The sequence below is a fragment of the Oncorhynchus clarkii genome, chromosome 3, assembly GCF_045791955.1.
Source record: "Oncorhynchus clarkii lewisi isolate Uvic-CL-2024 chromosome 3, UVic_Ocla_1.0, whole genome shotgun sequence".
Taxonomy (NCBI): Eukaryota; Metazoa; Chordata; class Actinopteri; order Salmoniformes; family Salmonidae; genus Oncorhynchus; species Oncorhynchus clarkii.
Window position 1 is genome coordinate 37,799,203 of NC_092149.1, and position 23,978 is coordinate 37,823,180.

The 23,978-nt window shown below is 43.2% G+C and overlaps 1 protein-coding gene across 1 annotated transcript in view; it reads left to right on the top strand.

The window, feature by feature from the left end:
• The window catches only part of LOC139394645 (2-oxoisovalerate dehydrogenase subunit beta, mitochondrial-like), a 92,336-nt gene that overhangs the window by 62,763 nt on the left and 5,595 nt on the right, over positions 1–23,978 (top strand). Inside the window, exon 9 of the mRNA XM_071142752.1 lies at positions 7,629–7,715. Coding sequence (XP_070998853.1) covers positions 7,629–7,715 — 87 coding nt within the window. The remainder of the gene's footprint in view (positions 1–7,628; positions 7,716–23,978) is intronic.

A 23,978-nucleotide genomic window follows, 5' to 3' on the forward strand; every position in this document is an offset into this window, starting at 1 on the left:
AAACGGTCTAGCTCACAATAAAATGTACGTTTCTTCATAACAGAAAATTGCTGGGTATGATCTAGCATTTGAGGCAAGCGATCTGCGGGCTGGAATAATCCTGTTTGAATCTGATAGTGTTTATTTTATGACATGTTTTGTGTTTTGTGACTATTAATAAGCGTGTGATCTCACGTACTCTTTGGCCCAAGCCTCACCTGGTTCTCATATTCCTATTTAGTCCACATAGTCCAACATTTTGGGCACCCCTGCTTTACATTCAGTAATACCCCTACGGTGTGTTCCAGACGTCAATAGCTACATTTTGTCTTGTCTTTATGTCACAGCATGCACTGGAATCACAATCACACATCAGAATACTCGTCGGCCTAGGGAGAGACTTTCCCAGACCACCGTCCCACCTAGTAGTGCGGAAATCCAGAAGGCATTTGGAGTGTGATTACTAAATGGGTCATTCGATTCCCAGGCCCCCCGGGGGCTATCTCACGAAATTGAAATAACAGCGCTGCTGCCTTTTTGTGTTAGAAGCATTTGAAGATTGTGCTTGTGTTGGAGTATGGTGTGCAGCTCCACTCCTGGCACTAGCTGAGATAGTGAAGTGCAATGCTTATTTAAACACAATCTCTCTCGTGTGCGTGTGTGTGTGTGACAACAAGCAGGAGGAATGGGGTCAATTTAGCTGCAGGGAATTGGGCGGTAGCCTGACTTATTCACTCTACCTGTGAGTCATATTCCGTAACATTTCACAGCATGATATTGGTGCCCTCTTTCACCCCTTGCCTGATTTTGCTCTCTGCTTGACCTCTTTCACCGTTACCCTCTTGTTCTCCCAATTTCCAGATCTAAAGCCAGTTACTCATGCTCAGTAGACAGGGATACAAATCTAATGGCAATTTATTATTTTAAAGGGATGGTATAAAAATATATTCCTGAGTGATCGGACAGTCCTACTCCCAACCGGAGGTCCATACCTAGAAATGCCATGGCTGTCAAAGCAGGCATTCTTCCAATAAGTTGACTCTGGAGACTGTCATGGTGAGATCCCCATATAAGTATGTGGTCTCTGACCGAGTCAGTGTGTTGCAACCAAACCAGGGACCTCAGCAACGTCAACAAACACTCAACCAACCTCTTTAACATCAGAGATGCCCAGAACACGTTTGGTTCTGAGACTGTATCTGTGGTCATTTTGGTGTAAACAAATTAAGCTATGTTTTTGTCTTTTTTCTATATCCATGTGTTGCGTATTTCTCGGGTATGTTTTGAGTGAGGTCAGGAGTCCCCACACCAAGTAAAAAAAATAACCCTGTATATAAGCTGCAGTATTGCAGATAGGGCATGTTGTGATACATTGGGACTTCACTTGCCAAGTGGTTTTGAAGGTGGAGGAGCCATGTGATAATTTGCTTTCCTGTCTGTTCTAGTTGCAGTGTGTCACATGCCTGCAGTAGAGTGTATAGTGCATCATCTCTGTGAAAACAATATTCTCATTCCAAACCGGAGGAGGAATTTCTCTCCACTCACAGCTCAGGGCTGCACGATCCAATAGAATCACTTCAGCTGAACCAGTCCATTACTACCACACAACACTAGCAGGTTTTTACAGACCGGATTGATGGAGTAGCTAACTGTACTTACGTCAAGTATAATTGCTATACTGTTATTTGTCTCCTAATCAAGAGTAGGGAAATAATCTATTGATGATAGAGCGATGTGATTAGGAGACTTGGAGACGACGGAGCAGAGATGGAGTTGAGAGACGGACGAGGTTTGGATGAGATCAGACTATACGACAGTGTTAGTTGTGGTCTGTTGCATCTTCCTCCTCCGCAACCTATTCTTTGTCCTGCTGCTGCTGTTAAAGTAGGGTTCACAGTAAAGCCAGATGAACAGCCTGAGAGCTGGGATCTCCATGATCATCCTGCTCTCTCAGCATGTCACCCAGCTCGTTGTCTACCAGCCTAAGTAAAAACCTCAATAACATTTCAAAAGAACACATCCTACTGCTCTCCAACATCCATATCACACAAAGCCTGGCCGTGCAAACATACTGTTCGTTCCGTTCCACTGTTCCAACCAGCAAAATAAAGTTCGGAAGCAGTTCGAACCACAAAAAAATTTACGGTTTATAGCATTCCTTTTTTTAACTTGTGAATTATTATTATTTATTTTTTTACATTTAGCTAATTAAATGACTTTACAAATCAGTGCGGATAGAGCAGGCAAGCTGGTTGTTTACATGCATGCTGGACAGACAAGTGTATACTATGGAGCAAGATGCAACAGAAATGTTGCGGGTGGCGGGAGAGAGTTGAGGAGGCTTGAAGCACTGGGCATCTTGTTATGACATGCGTTATTTGAATTAGGTCCACAGAATTCTGTCTAGGAGGAGCGGCTTATATCTTCTGAATCATGCTTGTACATCAGTACAGTAGCCTATGCTTCGGGGGGTCAGGTAGCCTGAACGCGCGCGCACACATACTTGCAAGAATTTCAGCTTGCAGGCAGACACTTGAATAAGGTTCTGAGTGACAGAGTGAGGGCTTTGCGTAGGCACTTTGCTGCTTTTTTTTTGTGGGACTGGAAACCTTGTTGTGGCACGTAAAATAACAGTATTACCTGGTTCCCAAGCTTTTACAATAAAGGTTCTGTTCCGGAATGGTATGGATCACTTTCATTCCAGGATCTGTTTCTGTTCCTTGAAAAATATATATATATATTTTCAGTTTTTTGGTTCTGTTCCCTGAAAATGTTCCAACCCCTGATATTGTCCTTTGTTGAGCTTTGTATGATTTGCACAATACTTTAAACCATTTTGTTTTTGAATGGTTGTATCTTATCTAGTCAATTAGATAATGAAATTGTAATATATGATCTGACCCCGTTTCTGATGAGGAACAATTATTTGGTTGATGAATTTATGGAAACAATTGACGAGAGCCCCTGAAAGAAAGCACAAGAAAGTCTTAAAGTTAGGAGTAGGAAAGCGCCACTTAGCTAGCCTGTATGTTTAGCATAGAGTTTCACACTAGTCTACACAGTGATGTCACCCCACAATCACATAAGTAGCCCCCTGTCTAAGACCCCTGTCTCATTCCTCCTTGTGAACAGTGTTATGGCAGCGCAGTGGTATGTGATACGCACACTTCCCTTACAGAGCACCTTCAGCCCTTCACCACTAACTCCACCACACACTGTCAGTGTTTTCCCTAGTACATGGCGTAGCAAGGGAGTTCTGGGCTGGGGGGGGGTGAATTTCCCCCGAGTGAATTTCTTTTGCAGTACGAGTTCTCTTTTGGTGGCCTCTGGTACATTCTAATGCCTTGATTCCATCTGAAATACACAGCTACGTTATTGGATACTTTAACAACTTTACCTCACAGATTCGTAAAATGAGTTGTCGTATTGAGTAGAAAGACGTGACTTCAAAATTGAAATGGTTGTTTTGGATATCGCCTGGGCTTATGACTATTTCCTAAATAAAATAACCTTTTTTAACATTAATTCCGTCTTCTCTTAAGATTAGTCACATTTACAGTTGTCCTGCAATATATGCATTGCCACAATGATGTTTGTTCTTCAAATATGTATAGTATTGGCTCTACTGCTGTGGACACTCGGCATATACTACCCACCACAGTGACCTGTATGCTCTCGTTGGCTGGTCCTCGCTACATATACGTCGCCAAACCCACTGGCTCCAGGTCATCTATAAGTCTTTGCTAGGTAAAGCTCTGCCTTATCTCAGCTCACTAGTCACAGTAGCAACACCCACCTGTAGCATACGGCAGGGTAGCCTAGTGGTTAGAGTGTTGGACTAGTAACCGGAAGGTACAAATCTGTCGTTCTTCCCCTGAACAGGCAGTTAACCCACTGTTCCTAGGCCGTCATTGAAAATAAGAATTTGTTCTTAACTGACTTGCCTAGTTAACCTGTTGCGACGACCAAACCCGGATCCGGGATTCTATTTATAGACCTAAGCTCATTACCATAACGCAACGTTAACTATTCATGAAAATCGCAAATGAAATGAAATAAATATGCTAGCTCTCAAGCTTAGCCTTTTGTTAACAACACTGTCATCTCAGATTTTCAAAATATGCTTTTCAACCATAGGAAAACAATCATTTGTGTAACAGTAGCTAGCTAGCGTAGCATTTAGCGTTAGCATTAGCGTTAGCATTAGCGTTAGCATTTAGCAGGCAACTATCACAAAAACAAGTAAAGCCTTCAAATAAAATAACTTACCTTTGAAGAACTTCTGATGTTTTCAATGAGGAGACTCTCAGTTAGATAGCAGATGCTCCGTTTTTCCAAAAAGATTCTTTGTGTATTAGAAATAGCTCCGTTTTGTACATCACATTTGGCTACCCAAAAAAAAAAAAAAAAAAAAAAAAAAAACGAAAATTCAGCCCTCAAAACGCGAACTTTTTTCCAAATTAACTCCATAATATCGACTGAAACATGGCAAACGTGGTTTAGAATCAATCCTCAAGGTGTTTTTCCACATATCTCTTCAATGATATATCCTTCGTGGAAGCCTGGTTTCTCCTTGCTCTCAAATGGAAAAATAATTGCACCTGGCTTTACGCTCCAATTTCGACGCAGGGACACCAGGCGGACACTTGGAAAATGTAGTCTCTTATGGTCAATCTTCCAATGATATGCCTACAAATACGTCACAATGCTGCTAACACTTTGGGGGAACGACAGAAAGTGTAGGCTCATTCCTTGCGCAATCACAGCCATATAAGGAGACAATGGAAAACAGAGCTTCAGAAATTCTGATCATTTCCTGGTTGATGCATCATCTTGGTTTCGCCTGTAGAATGAGTTCTGGGGCACTTACAGACAATATCTTTGCAGATTCTGAAACTTCAGAGTGTTTTCTTTCAAAAACTGTCAAGAATATGCATAGTCGAGCATCTTTTCGTGACAAAATATCGCGCTTAAAACGGGAACGTTTTTTATCCAAAAATGAAATAGCGCCCCTAGAGATCAAAGAGGTTAAATAAAGGTAAAAAATAAAATAAAAAATAAATAAATAAAAGTTTAAATACGCTCCAGCAGGTATATTTCACTGGTCATCCCCAAAACCAACACCTCCTTTGGCCGCCTTTCCTTCCAGTTCTCTGCTGCCAATGACTGGAACAAATTGCAAAAATCACTGAAGTTAGAGACTTATATCTCCCTCACTAACTTTAAGCATCAGCTGTCAGAGCAGCTTACCAATTGCTGCAGCTGCACACAGCCCATCTTTAAATAGCCCATCCAACCAACTACCTACCTCATCCCCATATTTGTTTTAGTTTTTCTGCTCTTTTGCACACCAGTATTTCTACTTGCACATCCTCATCTGCACATGTATCACTCCAGTGTAAATTGTAATTACTTTGCCACTATTGGCCTATTGCCTTACCTCTTTACTTCATTTGCACACACTGTACACAGATTTTCCTATTGTGTTATTGACTGTACGTTTGTTTATTCCATGTGTAACTCTGTTGTTTTTGTCGCACTGCTTTGCTTTATCTTGGCCATGTTGCAGTTGTAAATGAAAACTTGTTCTCAACTAGCCTACCTGGTTAAATAAAGGTGAAACAAAAATAAAATAAGGAAACAATGTGTCTTTGTAATTTTGGTGAACTGTCCCTTTAACTATTTGTCAATCAATCACTGTGGGTGGGATTGTCGGGGGAGGGGGCAGGATGTTTGAGTCAGAGTTGGTAGGGTTCCAGACCTGTCAATCACTGTGGGTGGGACTTTGAGGGAAGGTGGTAGATTAGTAATCTAGTCAGAAAAACTAGTCTTACAAATTAATTTACTCTGGCAAATACTAAATCTAGTCTCCTCTTTACAGACGGTAGGCAATTAAGGTCACAGTTATGAAAACTTAGGACACTAAAGAGGCCTTTTCTTCTGACTCTGAAAAACACCAAAAGAAAGATGCCCAGGGTCCCTGCTCATCTGTGTGTATGTGGCATGCTTAGGCATGCTGCAAGGAGGCATGAGGACTGCAGATGTGGCCAGGGCAATAAATTGCAATGTCCGTACTGTGAGATGCCTAAGACAGCGCTACAGGGAGACAGGACGGACAGCTGATCGCACTCACAGTGGCAGACCACATGTAACAACACCTGCACAGGATCGGTACAGCCAAATGTCACATCTGCGGGACAGGTAAAGGATGGCTACAACAACTGCCCAATTTACACCGGGAACGCACAATCCTCCATCAGTGCTCAGACTGTTCGCAATAGGCTAAGGTCCTCACCAGACATTACCGGCAACAACGTCGCCTATGGGCACAAACCCACCGTCATTGGCCCAGACAGGGCTGGCAAAAAGTGCTCTTCACTGACAAGCCGCGGTTTTATCTCACCAGGGGTGATGGTCGGATTCGCTTTTATTGTCGAAGGAATGAGCGTTACACCGAGGCCTGTACTCTGGAGTGGGATCTATTTGGACGTGGATGTTCTGTCATGGTCTGGGGCGGTGTGTCACAGCGTCATTGGACTGAGCTTGTTGTCATTGCAGGCAATCTCAATGCTGTGTGTTACAGGGAAGACATCCTCCTCCCTCATGTAGTACCCTTCCTGCAGGCTCATCCTGACATGACCTTCCAGCATGACAATGCCACCAGCCATACTGCTCGTTCTGTGTGTGATTTCCTGCAAGACAGGAATGTCAGTGTTCTTCCATGGCCAGCAACGAGCCCGGATCGCAATCCCATTGAGCTCGTTAGGGACATGTTGGATCGGAGGGTGAGGGCTAGGGCCATTCCCCCCAGAAATGTCCAGGAACTTGCAGGTGCCTTGGTGGAAGAGTGGGGTAACATCTCACAGCAAGAACTGGCAAATCTGGTGCAGTCCATGAGGAGGAGATGCACTGCAGTACTTAATGCAGCTGGTGGCCACACAAGATACTGTCACATGTCTGTGGAACTTGTTCAGCTTATGTCTCAGTTTTTGAGTCTTGTTATGTTCATTCAAATATTTACACATGTTAAGTTCGCTGAAAATAAACGCAGTTCACAGTGAGAGGATATTTCTTTTTTTGCAGTTTAGTTCATTCTATTGGGAGAAGGCTATACAGACTTTTCTGGCTAGTGAATTGAAACGTTTAAAGGAAAGAAGCCTAGTTAGTTAAGTGGAAAAAGTAGCTGGCTAACTATCTGAAGCTATTTAGCCAAAGGCCAGCGCTTATGGAAAATACTGCACTCGTTTGTGCGCACACACACATGCTACACAAATGCTGTTAGAATGGGATTTGTGTGAGTGCGTATTTATTATCTCCGGGGGCTATTCATAGTGTGATGAATTGTTACTCATGTGCTGACTGAACTAACTGTACTACAATGTATCAAATGTGAGATAGGGGTCCCTCGGGGGGGGAAAAGGTTGCTACAAACTGTATTTGCGTACTCAAATCATGTTCACCCTCTACCCCGTTGTACATTTGTCATGGTACCATAATACAATGCTGGTCTCAATGCCTGCCACATGCTTGCCTTCGACACCACAGGCAGGCTAGGGAGAGACATTATGTCTACAGTAACCATGGATTTTTGTCAATGGGTGATGTGTCACACTGTATTGATCAGACTTTGTGTGTGTTGTGTTTTTCAGTCGGTGGCCAAGACCGGACGGCTGCTTATCAGTCACGAGGCTCCAATCACCGGAGGCTTTGCTGCCGAGATCAGCTCCACAGTGCAAGTAAGTGTGTTTGTGTGCGGTCATGCATGCAGAGGGTTCTATTGGAATCCCAGGGGGCCGTTCAGAGGTGAGATGTGGGACGGATTGCACATGGACAGTAGGGTATCTATATCTGTGTGGATGGGGGTTTGGGTTGGGCTTTCTCTGTTTTGAAATGTGAAATGAAGTTCAAATGTCTGTCAGTGGGTGTCCTCGGGGTCAGGCAATAAATCTGAGCTTAAGAGGCACTGACAGACACACTATACCGGTCTAAAGTTTTAAAACACCTATTCGTTCAAGGGTTTTTCTACATTGTAAAGTAATAGTGAAGCCATAAAAACTATGAAATAACACATATGGAATCATGTAGTAACCAAAAAACAAATCAAAATATATTTTATATTTGCGATTCTTCAAATAGCCACCCTCAGTTGTGTTGTCACAGGGTAGGGGTGGTATACAGAAGATTTGGTAAAATACCAAGTCCATATTATGGCAAGAACAGCTCAAATAAGCAAAGAGAAACGACATGAAGGTCAGTCAACATTTCAATAACTTTTATAGTTACTTCAAGTGCAGTCACAAAAGCCATCAAGCGCTCTGATACTGGCTTTCATGAGGACTGCTATAGGAATGGAAAACCCAGAGTTACCTCTGCTTCAGAGGATAAATTCATTAGATTTACCAGCCTCAGAAATTGCAACCCAAATAAATGCTTCACAGAGTAATAGTAACAGACACATTTCAACATCAACTGTTCAGAGAAGACTGCGTGAACCAGGCCTTCATGGTTGAATTGCTGCAAAGAAACCACTACTAAAGAACAACAATAAGAAGAAGTGACTTGCTTTGGCCAAGAAACACGAGCAATGGACTTTAGACCGGTGGAAATTTGTCCTTTGGTCTGGAGTCTAAATTGGAGATTTTTGGTTCCAACCGCCGTGTCTTTGTGAGACGCATTGTGGGTGAACGGATGATCTCTTTATGTGTATTTCCCACCGCATGGAGGAGGAGGTGTTATGATGTGGGAGTGCTTTGCTGGTGACACGGTCTGATTTATTTAGAATTCAAGGCTCACTTAACCTGCATAGCTTCCACAGCATTCTGCAGCGATACGCCATCCCATCTGGTTTGCTCTTAGTGGGACTATCATTTGTTTTTCAACAGAACAATGACCCAAAACACCTCCAGGCTATGTAAGAGCTATTTGACCAAGACGGAGAGTGATGGAGTGCTGCATCAGATGACCTGGCCTCCACAATTCCCTGACCTCAACCAAATTGAGATGGTTTGGGATAAGTCGGACCGCAGAGTGAAGGAAAAGCAGCCAACAAGTGCTCAGCATATGAGGGAACTCCTTCAAAACTGTTGGAAAAGCATTCCAGGTGAAGCTGGTTGAGAGAATGCCAAGAGTGTGCAAGGCTGTCAAGGCAAATGGTGCCTATTTGAAGAATCTCAAATGTAAAAATTGTTAACACTTTTTTGGTTTACTACATGATCCCATGTGTGTTATTTCATCGTTTTGATGTCTCTACTATTATTCTACAATCTAGAAAATAGTAAAAAAAAATAATAAAGAACATCCCTTGAATGAGTAGGTGTTCTAAAATGTTTGACCTGTAGTGTATGTCAGATATGTCATACTGAAACTTGCTAAACTTTGTCAGTTGAAATGAGTAATATATATTGGATCAAGCCAGTTGAAACTAATACTCAACCTTGTCTGTGGATACATTTTCTGCTCATGGAATGTACTGGGGGTGTATCCCCTTTCCCTTCCTCCCGCCCTCTGTCTAATGAAGACTCTGCTCTGGCCTGGTGAGGGCGTGATCAAAGTTTTTGATTCTGTGTTCATTTCAGGGAGAACGTGAGAGGGTTTGAGCCATAGTTTCACCTCCTTGAGCTATTCCTTAGTTATGATTATGACCCTTGTCGGCAGGGTGTTTTTTTCAAAATTATTATTTAGATTCCCCCCCCCCCCAGACCACAATCAAAGGAATCCGGTTAATGGCATGCTATTCAGTGTAGGCATTACCTCAAGTGGATGATGCCCTGTGTGGCGCTGAGGGCCCTCGAATTGGACCTTCTCATCGCCCTGGCTGTCACTCATGTTGTTGTTATCCCCAGACCTGCTTATTGGTAGGATTATTGGTCTATGAGTCATAGCCATGTTTTCACATGTTTTGTGTCCCGAGGTAACCAGCAGTATTTTTAGTCATGAACCAAGGTTTTAAATGGACCGCCATGCTCCACTGTTGAATGTGAGAAAGCATATGGTGAATAGAACGGTTTATAGAATTTATTGTGCATAGCAATTAGCTTTATGAGCTTTGTGTATGATGAGGAATTGTTGAGACTGCTTTCATCTCGCGCCAAATGAATCCTCAACCACTACTGACAGAATACATGATCACACGCACTTGCACCTCATGTCTAAGTGTATCCAGGTGTTGCGGCCACATGCCACGTTGTCCCCCCTCTAGAGCAGGGCACACACACACACACTCTCGTGGGCCAAGTTCCCTTGGCAACGTGACCTCGCTGGCTCCGGAGGGCCCACTTGCAGCCTGTACAGATGGCCAAGGGTGGTGGTCAGTACTGCGACTCGCCGGACTGTGGTGACTCACCCGCTAACAACGGGGATGTGGTGTGGGTTCCACGCTGATAATGCCATGAAACGGAAAAAGCGCTAAAAATAGAGCTTTTAGTAGGAAGGTGCTGAGCTATCGGACCTGGGTCAAGCCTCTGGGAACTTCAACAACAATGTATCAATCCATTACTTAACAAGAGTCGAGAGCAGAGAGGGAAACCTGCACCACACCTCACCACCAGTCAGAAGCAGCGAGGGAGACCTGCACCACACCTCACCACCAGGGTCAACAGCAGAGAGGGAGACCTGCACCACACCTCACCACCAGGGTCAACAGCAGAGAGGGAGACCTGCACCACACCTCACAACCAGGGTCAACAGCAGAGAGGGAGACCTGCACCACACCTCATAACCAGGGTCAACAGCAGAGAGGGAGACCTGCACCACACCTCATAACCAGGGTCAACAGCAGAGAGGGAGACCTGCACCACACCTCACCACCAGGGTTAACAGCAGAGAGGGAGACCTGCACCACACCTCACCACCAGTCAGAAGCAGAGAGGGAGACCTACACCACACCTCACCACCAGTCAGAAGCAGAGAGGGAGATCTGCACCATACCTCACAACCAGGGTCAACAGCAGAGATGGGAGACCTGCACCACACCTTACAACCAGTCAGAAGCAGAGAGCGAGATCTGCACCATACCTCACAACCAGGGTCAACAGCAGAGATGGGAGACCTGCACCACACCTCACAACCAGTCAGAAGCAGAGAGGGAGACCTGCACCACGCCTCACCACCAGTCAGAAGCAGAGAGCGAGACCTGCACCACGCCTCACCACCAGTCAGAAGCAGAGAGCGAGACCTGCACCACGCCTCACCTCCAGTCAGAAGCAGAGAGCGAGACCTGCACCACGCCTCACCACCAGTCAGAAGCAGAGAGCGAGACCTGCACCACACCTCAACACCAGTCAGAAGCAGAGAGCGAGACCTGCACCACACCTCCCCACCAGTCAGAAGCAGAGAGCGAGACCTGCACCACACCTCCCCACCAGTCAGAAGCAGAGGGAGCGAGAACTGCACCACACCTTACCACCAGGATCAAAGGCAAGACTCGGCCTGGAATATCCCATTCAGGGGCACATGGCGGAAATGAAGGCCTGTGATACTAATGGTTTGGTATGGGTTACTATTACAATTTACGAAATGCATGCTCAGCTGTCAGAGTCCAGGACTCAACTTTTCTTCTATTCTTTATGTGAAATATACTTTGAACAATGTGCAAATATATTTTCTTTGAAGTGACAGGGCTGGGAGTATGCCTTGATTTACCCACCCTGGAGCTTGTTGTTTAATTTGGTTTGTTGAAGAATACATAATTGAAATCAGGCCGTCAGTAGGCTTATCCCGATGTTCAGCTGTTTTGTCTTAGCACATGTTCAGCTGTTTTGTTATCTGGCTCTGAGGCATGTGCCAACTCTTTCCACTCCTTTCCACGTGTTAGTGACTCCAGGAGTGGCTATACATAAGGCTTTTGTCAATGTATTATGTCTGGACAGCAGGGTGAAGCTGAACGATAATCGGTTCAAAGCCAACTGCCTCAGGGCAGTGAAAGCACGGTCCAATTATGGATTAGTTAGACTTTCTTTCAAATTTGGAACAGCGGCGTTAAGGGTTTGAAAGTTTCCATTCGGTGGATTAGCTGCACCTCGTTAAAGGTGTTCTCATTGGCTGACCTCGACTCAGATCAGTGCTTCTCTGCTGACTTACAATGGACCTCAGGGATACAAAGAGGGCCATGGTAAACTTGAGCAGCCTCTCCCATACTACTGTGCGTACAGCTTTGTGATAATTAACACATAGACCTCGCTGGGCTACATACAGTACCAGTCAAAAGTATGGAATCATGTAGTAACAAAAAAAAAGTTAAAGTTAAACAAATCAAAATATATTTTAGATTCTTCAATGTAGCCACCCTTTGCCTTGATGACAGCTTTGCACACTCTTGGCATTCTCTCAACCAGCTTCACGAGGAATGCTTTTCCAACAGTCTTGAAGGAGTTCCCACATATGCTGAGCACTTGTTGGCTGCTTTTCCTTCACTCTGTGGTCCAACTCATCCCAAGCCATCTCACTTGGGTTGAGGTCGGTGATTGTGGAGGCCAGGTCATCTGATGCAGCACTCCATCACTCTCCTTCTTGGTTAAATAGCCCTTACACAGCCTGGAGGTGTGTTGGGTCATTGTCCTGTTGAAAAACAACTGATAGTCCCACTAAGCGTATCACTGCAGAATGCTGTGGTAGCTATGCTGTTGTGTGCCTTGAATTCTAAATAAATCACTGACAGCGTCACCAGCAAATTACCCCACACCATCACACCTCTTCCTCCTTGCTTAACGGTGGGAACCACACATGCTGAGATTATCCGTTCACCTACTCTGCGTCTCACAAAGACATGATGGTTGGAACCATAAATCTCAAATTTGGACTCGTCAGACCAAAGGACAGATTTCCAGCAATTCGACCATGAAGACCCGATTCACGCTATCTCCTCTGAACAGTTGATGTTGTTTGTTACTTGAACTCTGAAGCATTTATTTGGGCTGAGGCTGGTAACTCTAATGAACTTATCATATGCAGCAGAGAAAACTCTGGGTCTTCCTTTCCTGTGGCGGTCCTCATGAGAGCCAGTATCATCATAGTGCCTGATGGATTTTGCGACTGCACTTGAAGAAACGTTCAAAGTTCTTGAAATGTTCCAAATAGGGTTATCTTCTGTATACCACCCCTACCTTGTCACAACAAAACTGATTGGCTCAAATGCATTAAGAAGGAACATTTATGGAATGTAACTTTTAACAATGCACACCTGTTAATTGAAATGCATTCCAGGTGACAACCTCATAAAGCTGATTGAGAGAATGCCAAGGGTGTGGAAAGCTGTCATCAAGGCAACGGGTGGCTACTTTGAAGAACCTCAAATGTAAAATATATTTTGATTTGTTTAACACTTTTTTTGGTTACTACATGATTCCATGTGTGCAATTTGATTGTTTTGATATCTTCACTATTAATCTACAATGTAGAAAATAGTAAAAATAAAGAAAATCCCTTGAATGAGTATGTGTCCTAACTTTTGACCGGTAGTATATAGTATTTATAGGCTAGACCCCTGGGATTGGATCGTGCAGTAGAGGCTGTGCTTACAAGCAACACTGTGGCTTTAAGTCTCTGTTTCACGCTATAGACGGAAGTACACTTAGGGATGAAGCGTTACTTGAGATACACAAGCAAAATTAGAGCGTCCATGTGATTTATTTTATTTTATTGAGTACCTACAGTTGATGCTGCATCTCTCCAGTCACTGCAAACACCAATCCCAGATTACAAACTGGGTGGTTCGAGCCCTGGATGCTGATTGGCTGACTGCCGTGCTATATCAGATTGTATACCACAGGTATGAAAAAACATATTTATATTATACATATACATATTTTTTTATATTTTACTTCTAATTAAGTTGGTAACCAGTTGATAATAGCGATAGTTATGTCTTGCTTAAGAACAGCTCTTAGCTGTGGTATATACCACACACCCTCGGGCCTTATTTTTGTAATTATACACTGCCTTTGGTCCCGTAACCTTTGCTGTTGACCTACCACAGCTTTCAGACGCGTTGGAATCATCCACACTGGTTGCTCTGCCGAGTTCCTTCCTTTATTTGTGTAATGGGAATGGCGCGGAGTCCCGCATCAAACTCCAACCCAACGCACATCGCTGAGTTGTGGTACTACTGGTCCGGGCCTCACATCAAAGATGGCCGTCTTCCATTCCGGCCCAGTTGGGGTTGGTCAAAGTTGAAAGCCTGCGGTTCTATGACATAATTGCCTTCCGAATCAGAAGCAGAACCCTTGTTTGCCTGTCAGGTCATTTAATGAGTCCAGGACACTCTTGAAAAAGAGATTTCAAATCTCAATCAGCCCTTCCTGGTTAAAAAAAGAAAAAAAAGATAGCTGGTTTGTTTCCTCAGGCCCTGCTTTCCTGCACCTTCTTCCACTGTAAAACCATGGCTGGATACCCTCTGTCTCTCTCCCTCACAGGATACACCAATCGCCTTCAGAGGGATGTGTTTATGGAAGAGCCCTGTTAAGCTTCACACACACTGAGGAAAGTAAAATTGGATAGTATACAGGCTATGGTAGAGTATGGACATGAGGTATCGCTCCAAGCTCCATGTTCTCCTCTTTGCCATTTGATGGGTTGAATGGCCACATTCTAGCATGAAACCCTCTTTGGCCAGTTTGGGTATTAATTAATCCATACTGGTCCATCCTTTTACTGCAGAGGTAGATTTGAATCTAAATTGCAAGGAATTCCCCTAAATTTGACCTTCAACAGGATGATCAGAGAATGTGTGATTCATTTTTCCTTCCAGGAAGGTGCTTAGTAAGTAATATATTTAAGTACCAGTACACAGGAAGTCTATAATTAACTCCTCTAATCAGTCTCTAAAAGCCTCCAGTGTTGATGAACCCACTAACTGCGGCTGTCTTTGAACCCTCTGAAACCTTTGTTCATCGGGGAACCATGGAAGCAAATAAACAAATACTTTTAAGATCAAAATGGATTTTCCAAGATGTCTTAAAAAAAAAAGAAAAAATAGACCACACCATGTATTACTTGTAAACCCAGTAAAATAAGAACGCTGTTGAAAAATAAAATCTATGGACTGCTGTCAACGTCAGAGCGGTGTTGAAATGGCCTATGTAAGACTGACAAAGATACAGTTTAAATGTTGCTGAGAGACTAGGCAGAGGAAAGTACCCCAGCAGTGAGATCTCACTGTTGCTTTCTTATGTACTGCTCCACACAGTGCATTCTGAAAGTATTCAGACCCTGTGACTTTTTCAAAATGTTGTTACATTACAGCCTTATCGTAAAATTGATTTAATTGTCCCCCCCCCCCCCCCCAACAACATCAATCTACACACAATACCCCATAATGACAAAGCAAAAACAGGTTATAAGAAATGTTTGGAAATTTATTAAAAAAAATACAGTATTCAATCCTTGGTTGCAACACTCACTACCAAGTTCGAAACTGCCTCTGGAAGCAACGTCAGCACAATAACTGTCCGTCGGGAGCTTCATGAAATAGGTTTCCATGGCCCAGCAGCCGCACACAAGCCTAAGATCATCATGCGCAATGCCTATTGTCGGCTGGAGTGGTGTAAAGCTTGCCGCCATTGGACTCTCGAGCAGTGGAAACGCGTTCTCTGGAGTGATGAATCACTCTTCACCATCGAGCAATCCAACGGACAAATCTGGGTTTGGCGGATGCCAGGCAAATGCTACCTGCCCCAATGTATAGTGCCAACTGTAAAGTTTGGTGGAGGTGGAATAATGATCTGGGGCTGTTTTTCATGGTTTGGGCTAGACCCCTTAGTTCCAGTGAAGGGAAATCTTAACGCTACAGCATTCAATGACATTCTAGACGATTTTGTGCTTCCAAATTTGTGGCAACATTTGGGGTGGCCCTTTCCTGTTTCGGCATGACAATATCCCAGTGCACAGAGAGAGGTTGAGATCGGTGTGGAAGAATCTGACTGGCCTTTTACATTTGGATATTGTCTTGTATTTGCAAGATGGTTGATTTGATTTCAAAGGTAGTCTACAAGTTATTACTATGTTGGATTCATGCTTCCATCTCAACCAAAAATCGAAGTTGAAGAATAAGACTAAATCAAATCAAAAGTGCATTTAAAGTGCATTTAAAGTTTGATTTGATTTAGTGCTATTCTTTAATTTAGATTTTTGGTTGAGATGGAGACATGAATCCAACACCAATTATTCATTTGTAGACCAACTGTATATTGAATTGGGAACACAACCAAATATCACATTTTGAAGGAGTGTCTTCTGCTTGGATAGTACACACATTGGCCAGTGTATTAGGTATACCCATCTAGTAGCGGTCGGGCACCCCCTGTCCTCCAGAACAGCCTGAATTATTTGGGGCATGACCGCGTTGTTCAATTGGTATCAAGGGACCTTACGTGTGCCAGGAAAACATTCCACACACCAGTACACCACTGCCACCAGCCTGTACGGTTGACACCAGGCAGGATGGGGCTATGGACTCATGGTGCTTATGCCAAATCCTGACTGCATGACACAACAGGAACTGGAATTTGTCAGACCAGGGAACTTTTTTCCACTCCTCAATAGTCCAGTGTTTGTGATCGTGTGCCCACTGGAGCGTCTCCTCCATGTTTTTAGCTCATAGGAGTGGAAACCGGTGTGGTCATCTGTGATGAGGACTGACAAGTTGTGAGTTCCGAGATGCCTTCCTGCACACACCTGTTGTACTCCGCTGTTATTTTCCTGTTTGTGGTCCGCCTGTTAGCTTGTACAATTCTTGCCATGCTCCTTCGACCTCTCATCAACGTGAAAAGCCCAGGAGGCCGGCCGTTTCTGAGATACTGGAACCGGCGCGCCTGGCACCGACGATCATACCACGCTCAAAGGCGCTTAGGTCACTCGTTTGGCTCATTCTAATGTTCAATCAAACAGTAACTGAATGCCTCGATGCCGGTCTGCCTGCTTTATATAGCAAGCCACGGCCACGTGACTCACTGTCTTATAGGAGCAAACCATTATCGTGAACGGGGTGGCGTTTTAAATAAATATTATGAATAACGTACAGTACATAAGACAATATCCAAAGGTAAAAGTGTATTGTTATTATTAGTATCATGAATTTTCCATCCTATTTATAGGGCTAATGGTTAGCGATTTCTAAACTTCCAAAGATGGATGAATGAGCGTTTACCTAGCTAACGTTGAAATGATGGTGTCCTTTGTTGGGCAAATCAGATGTCAATGTAGCCTACATAAACCTAACCTTACTCCCCCGAATTTACTTTCACATACAACTTGTGTAAGAAAAGTTAGCCGAGTTACTTTCAACTATTCAATGTTATTTTGGTAGTCTACTAAAATGAGTGTGGAAGCTGATCAATGTCTAAACGTGTTGACAGGGTAGCTCTGCTGAATTGAACACGGCTTGTTTCCAAATCTAAGCAGGGTACATAAGGGTAGGTATCTGAACGGTAGACTTGTTCTCACTAAAGTGCATTTCTCCTCGTATACCAGTAGGAGTTACTGTTCAGTCAGGAATCGTTGGATTTTGCTTTCACATTTTATTTCAATATACCTCTGTATTTAGGTTCATGAGGCATGACACTGAAACGATGTTGATTCTAACATACCATTTTACTATCAACTGTCCCCGAAAAAAAAAAAAGTTGTCTGTTCAACCAATCGCTCTGTCAACATTTTAAAACGTGAATTTTTCCATGTATAGACACACCTTATGTATTAATAAAATTAACTATATGTACGCTACTGAGCTTGTTTGATGCTTTAAGCCTTGTAATTAAAAATGAAGGCGCAAAAATGATTAACGAGGGAGCCAGAGCTCAATATAGCCTAACTAGAAGAAAACCTGTTCCTGACCACCTCCTCCCGCTGCTGCTGGCCTTCCGTTAAGCTCCTGAAGCTGCTGGTGAACAGGCTACACCAGCGGTCTGCAACCTTTTTCATTTTATCATACCGTTTCTACTGATCTGCGTACCAGTTATCATTTTTAGATGCACATTTTCGTGGAACAGTTTCAATTAATGTATAATAGTCTTCATATCTCAAAATCAATGTCATGTCGTTAATCAAAATTCTAAATGAAAAATATACTTTTAGTTTTTTAACTTTCTATTGCCATTGCGAATATGTAAAAAATAGCAGCCTGCAGGTAGCCAATATCCAGTGGTGTAAAGTACTTCAAAGTATTTTTACTTTACTATTTATATTTTTGACAACTTTTGCTTTTACTCCACTACATTCCTAAAGAAAATGTACTTTTACTCCTTACATTTACCCTGACACCCAAAAGTACTCATTACATTTTTAATGCTTAGCAGGACAGCAAAATTGTCTAATTCACGCACTTATTAAGAGAACATCCCTGGTCATCCCTACTGCCTCTGATCTGCCAGACTCACTTCACTAAACACACATGCTTTGTCTGTGAATTATGTCTGAGTGTTGTACTGTGACCCTGGCTAGCCTTAAAAATGGACTTGTTTGCTTAATATAAGATATTTTAAATTATTTATACTTTTACTTTTGATACTTAAGTACATTTGAATCCAAATACTTTTAGACTTTTATGCAAGTAGTACTTTACTGGGTGACTTACTTTTACTTGAGTCATTATATTTTAAAATATCTTTACTTTTACTCATATGAAAAGTGGATACTTTTTCCACCACTGCCAATATCCTGATAAAAATAAATATCCTATAAATCATAATGGCTACACATGGTCTGTCTGCAAGGAACTTGAAACGTTGTATCAACTATTAATTTGGTCCAGCCCGAAGCTTGTGCTAGCAAACTTACAACATGATATAAAATGTTCTGGGCGCTCAGTTTCCCACGCCAGTGAGCTCCTGACACACAGCTGTAGGCTATTTGCGCAAGCGATAAGAAGTAATCAGGTAGGCCTATTTTATGACGTTTCCATCGATCAGAGCATGACATTTTCTTCCCCTTTCATGCTGAGTGGTTATCAAAAGGGAGAGACCTGGAAAGATTTTTCAAATAGGCTTCATTGAGGAACTATTGTCATTCTCAATGGATGTAAAAACAGACTTTGTTTACTTGCTGTTAGAGGCGAAGAAAAAATTACTTTGAGAAGCCTCACGGTGATGGGGAGTTAAGACAATCAGAAATGGTGTCAGATCCCCAGATCTGGGCATATTTATAGGCCTACATTTGCTTCCAGGCAAGGTAGCCTTGGCCTACTTCTATACGTAGTCAGGTGCGTTTCCTTTCTCAAGATTGACAGGAGCGCACCAAACAAAAGACGATTAATAAATTGATAAGTCATAAATGGAATGAAATTAATCAAAACCTATTAATCACAAGTGTAGCCTAGGTTGTGCTCGCTGCAAACAGTGTCCACTCCTACAATGAGAACAGATGTGCATGTGTCTGCTCAAACGGTCAGAAACAGACTCCATGAGGGTGGTATGAGGGCCCGACGTCCACAGGTGGGGGTTGTGCTTACAGCCCAACACAGTGCAGGACGTTTGGCATTTGCCAGAGAACACCAAGATTGGCAAATTCGCCACTGGCGCCCTGTGCTCTTCACAGATGAAAGCAGGTTCACACTGAGCACGTGACAGAGTCTGGAGACACCGTGGAGAACTTTCTGCTGTCTACAACATCCTCCAGCATGACCGGTTTGGCGGTGGGTCAGTCATGGTGTGGGGTGGCATTTCTTTGGGGGGGCCGCACAGCCCTCCATGTGCTCGCCAGAGGTAGCCTGACTGCCATTAGGTACCGAGATGAGCTCCTCAGACCCCTTGTGAGAACATATGCTGGTGCGGTTGGCCCTGGCTTCCTCCTAATGCAAGACAATGCTAGACCTCATGTGGCTGGAGTGTGTCAGCAGTTCCTGCAAGAGGAAGGCATTGATGCTATGGACTGGCCCGTCCGTTCCCCAGACCTGAATCCAATTGAGCACATCTGGGACATCATGTCTCGCTCCATCCACCAATGCCACGTTGCACCACAGACTGTCCAGGAGTTGGCGGATGCTTTAGTCCAGGTCTGGGAGGAGATCCCTCAGGAGACCATCCGCCACCTCATCAGGAGCATGCCCAGGCGTTGTAGGGAGGTCATACAGGCACGTGGAGGCCACACACACTACTGAGCCTCATTTGGACTTGTTTTAAGGACATTACATCAAAGTTGGATCAGCCTGTAGTGTGGTTTTCCACTTTAATTTTGAGTGTGACTCCAAATCCAGACCTCCATGGGTTGATACATTTGATTTCCATTGATAATTGTTGTGTGATTTTGTTATCAGCACATTCAACTACAGTGCCTTGCGAAAGTATTCGGCCCCCTTGAACTTTGCGACCTTTTGCCACATTTCAGGCTTCAAACATAAAGATATAAAACTGTATTTCTTTGTGAAGAATCAACAACAAGTGGGACACAATCATGAAGTGGAACGACGATCTTTCATCAGAATGTAGTGCAAGGAGTCCTAGTTCCACAATAAATCGTTGTTTTGTTCCATAATGTCCAATACTAGTGTCCAAGTTGCTGCATTTGCTATCACTTTCAGCTCTCACTTTTTGCCACATTTCAGGCTTCAAACATAAAGATATAAAACTGTATTTTTTTGTGAAGAATCAACAACAAGTGTGACACAATCGTGAAGTGGAATGACATTTATTGGATATTTCAAACTTTTTTAACATTTCAAAAACTGAAAAATTGGGCGTGCAAAATTATTCAGCCCCTTTACTTTCAGTGCAGCAAACTCTCTCCAGAAGTTCAGTGAGGATCTCTGAATGATCCAATGTTGACCTAAATGACTAATGATGATAAATACAATCCACCTGTGTGTAATCAAGTCTCCGTATGAATGCACCTGCACTGTGATCGTCTCAGAGGTCCGTTAAAAGCGCAGAGAGCATCATGAAGAACAAGGAACACACCAGGCAGGTCCGAGATACTGTTGTGAAGAAGTTTAAAGCCGGATTTGGATACAAAAATATTTCCCAAGCTTTAAATATCCCAAGGAGCACTGTGCAAGCGATAATATTGAAATGGAAGGAGTATCAGACCACTGCAAATCTACCAAGACCTGGCCGTCCCTCTAAACTTTCAGCTCATACAAGGAGAAGACTGATCAGAGATGCAGCCAAGAGGCCCATGATCACTCTGGATGAACTGCAGAGATCTACAGCTGAGGTGGGAGACTCTGTCCATAGGACAACAATCAGTCGTATATACAAATCTGGCCTTTATAGAAGAGTGTCAAGAAGAAAGCCATTTCTTAAAGATATCCATAAAAAGTGTTGTTTAAAGTTTGCCACAAGCCACCTGGGAGACACACCAAACATGTGGAAGAAGGTGCACTGGTCAGATGAAACCAAAATGTAACTTTTTGGCAACAATGCAAAACGTTATGTTTGGCGTAAAAGCAACACAGCTCATCACCCTGAACACACCATCCCCACTGTCAAACATGGTGGTGGCAGCATCATGGTTTGGGCCTGCTTTTCTTCAGCAGGGACAGGGAAGATGGTTAAAATTGATGGAAAGATGGATGGAGCCAAATACAGGACCATTCTGGAAGAAAACCTGATGGAGTCTGCAAAAGAGACTGGGACGGAGATTTGTCTTCCAACAAGACAATGATCCAAAACATAAAGCAAAATCTACAATGGAATGGTTCAAAAATAAACATATCCAGGTGTTAGAATGGCCAAGTCAACGTCCAGACCTGAATCCAATCGAGAATCTGTGGAAAGAACTGAAAACTGCTGTTCACAAATGCTCTCCATCCAACCTCACTGAGCTCGAGCTGTTTTGCAAGGAGGAATGGGAAAAAATGTCAGTCTCTCGATGTGCAAAACTGATAGAGACATACCCCAAGCGACTTACAGCTGTAATCGCAGCAAAAGGTGGCGCTACAAAGTATTAACTTAAGGGGGCTGAATAATTTTGCACGCCCAATTTTTCAGTTTTTGATTTGTTAAAAAAGTTTGAAATATCCAATAAATGTCGTTCCACTTCATGATTGTGTCCCACTTGTTGATTCTTCACAAAAAAATACAGTTTTATATCTTTATGTTTGAAGCCTGAAATGTGGCAAAAGGTTGCAAAGTTCAAGGGGGCCGAATACTTTCGCAAGGCACTGTAAGTATTACACCCTTTACTCAGTGCTTTGTTGAAGCACCTTTGGCAGCGATTACAGCCAGCTTGGGTATAACGCTACAAGCCTGGCACACCTGTATTTGGGGAGTTTCTGCCATTCTTCTCTGCAGATCCTCTCAAGCTCTGTCAAGTTGGATGGGGAGCGTCACTGCACAGCTATTTTCAGGTCTCTCCAGAAATGTTTGATCGGGTTCAAGTCTGGGCCACTCAAGGACATTGTTATTGACTGTTTGTTTATCCCATGTGTAACTCTGGGTTGTTTTTGTCTCACTGCTTTGCTTTATCTTGGCCAGTTCGCAGTTGTAAATGAGAACTTGTTCTCAACTGGCCTACCTGGTTAAATAAAGGTGGAGAAAAAAAAAACTCATGTCCCAAAGCCACTCCTGCGTTGTCTTGGCTGTGTGCATAGGGTCGTTGTTCTGAGCGCTCTGGAGCAGGTTTTCATCAAGGTACTCTGTACTTTGCTCTGTTCATCTTTGCCTCAATCCTTGCTAGTCTCCCATTCCCTGCCACTGAAAAACATCCCCACAGCATGATGCTGCCACCACCATGCTTCACCGTAGGGGTGGTGCCAGGTTTCCTCCAGACGTGACGCTTGATATACAGTTCAACCTTGGTTTCATCAGACCAGAAAATCTTGTTTCTCATGGTCAGAATCTTTAGGTGCTTTTTGGCAAACTTAAAGCTGGCTCTCATGTGCCTTTTTTTTTACTGAGGTGTGGCTTCTGTCTGGGCACTACCATAAAGGCCTGGCTGGTAGAGTGCTGCAGAGATGGTTGTCTTTCTGGAAGGTTCTCCCATTTCCACTGAGGAACTCTAGAGCTCTGTCAGAGTGACCATCGGGTTCTTGGTCACCTCCCTGACCAAGCCCCTTCTCCCCCGATTGCTCAGTTTGGCCGGACAGCTCTGGTAGCCTTCCCCAAATCTGTGCCACAACACAATCCTGTCTCTGAGCTCTACGGACAATTCCTTCGAACTCGTGGTTTGGTTTTTGCTCTGACATGCAATGTCAATTGTGGGACCTTATATAGACAGGTGTGTGCCTTTCCCAGTCATGTCCAATCAATTGAATTTACCACAGGTGGACTCCAATCAAGTTGTAGAAACATCTCAAGGATGATCAATGGAAACCGGATGCACCTGAGCTCAATGTCGAGTCTCATCTACATAAGCATTCTGACCCTTTAACAAAAGGTATTTGTTTTTTAGATTTAATAAATGTGCAAGCATTTCTAAAAGCCTATTTTCGCTTTTGTCTATGGGGTATTGTGTTTAGATTGCTGAGGATTTTTTTTTATCCATTTAGAAAATGTAGAAAAAGTCAAGGGGTCTGAATACTTCCCGAAGGCACGATATTTGTGATGCTCGACAACAAAAAAAATATTGGTTGACCGACAGCCTATCAATCAAAAAATTGACCAGTCTACTAACGAAGGTCAGTCCTAAAAATGTCTAGAGTACATATGAAATTCAACATAATTTCAACCACCCAATTTAATATAGGATGAAAAATATTTTTTATGTTTCTACATGGAACTTTCAATGCAATTTCAGTATACATAGTTCTGATGATTATGTTGAAATTCGATTACTGTAACTTGACTAACAGGTTGCTAAGTCAATGTATTTAACTGAAAGTTTTTACCCTAATTTCAATGTTTACAATGCTGGTTCAAAATGAGATCAAAACCGAACTGGTTGATTACTTATTTCAAATCCAATGTATTTTCCACGTTGATTCCAAGTCACAATAGGGATTCAGCTAGTGTGTGCCCAGAGGGCAGTGTGTGATTTGTCATTGTTGGCCGTCCCATTTTGGTAATATTGGAATTTTCCAATAGTGACTGAATTCCCCAATCTGTGGCTGTCGTTGACGAACTTTTTCTGTGTGA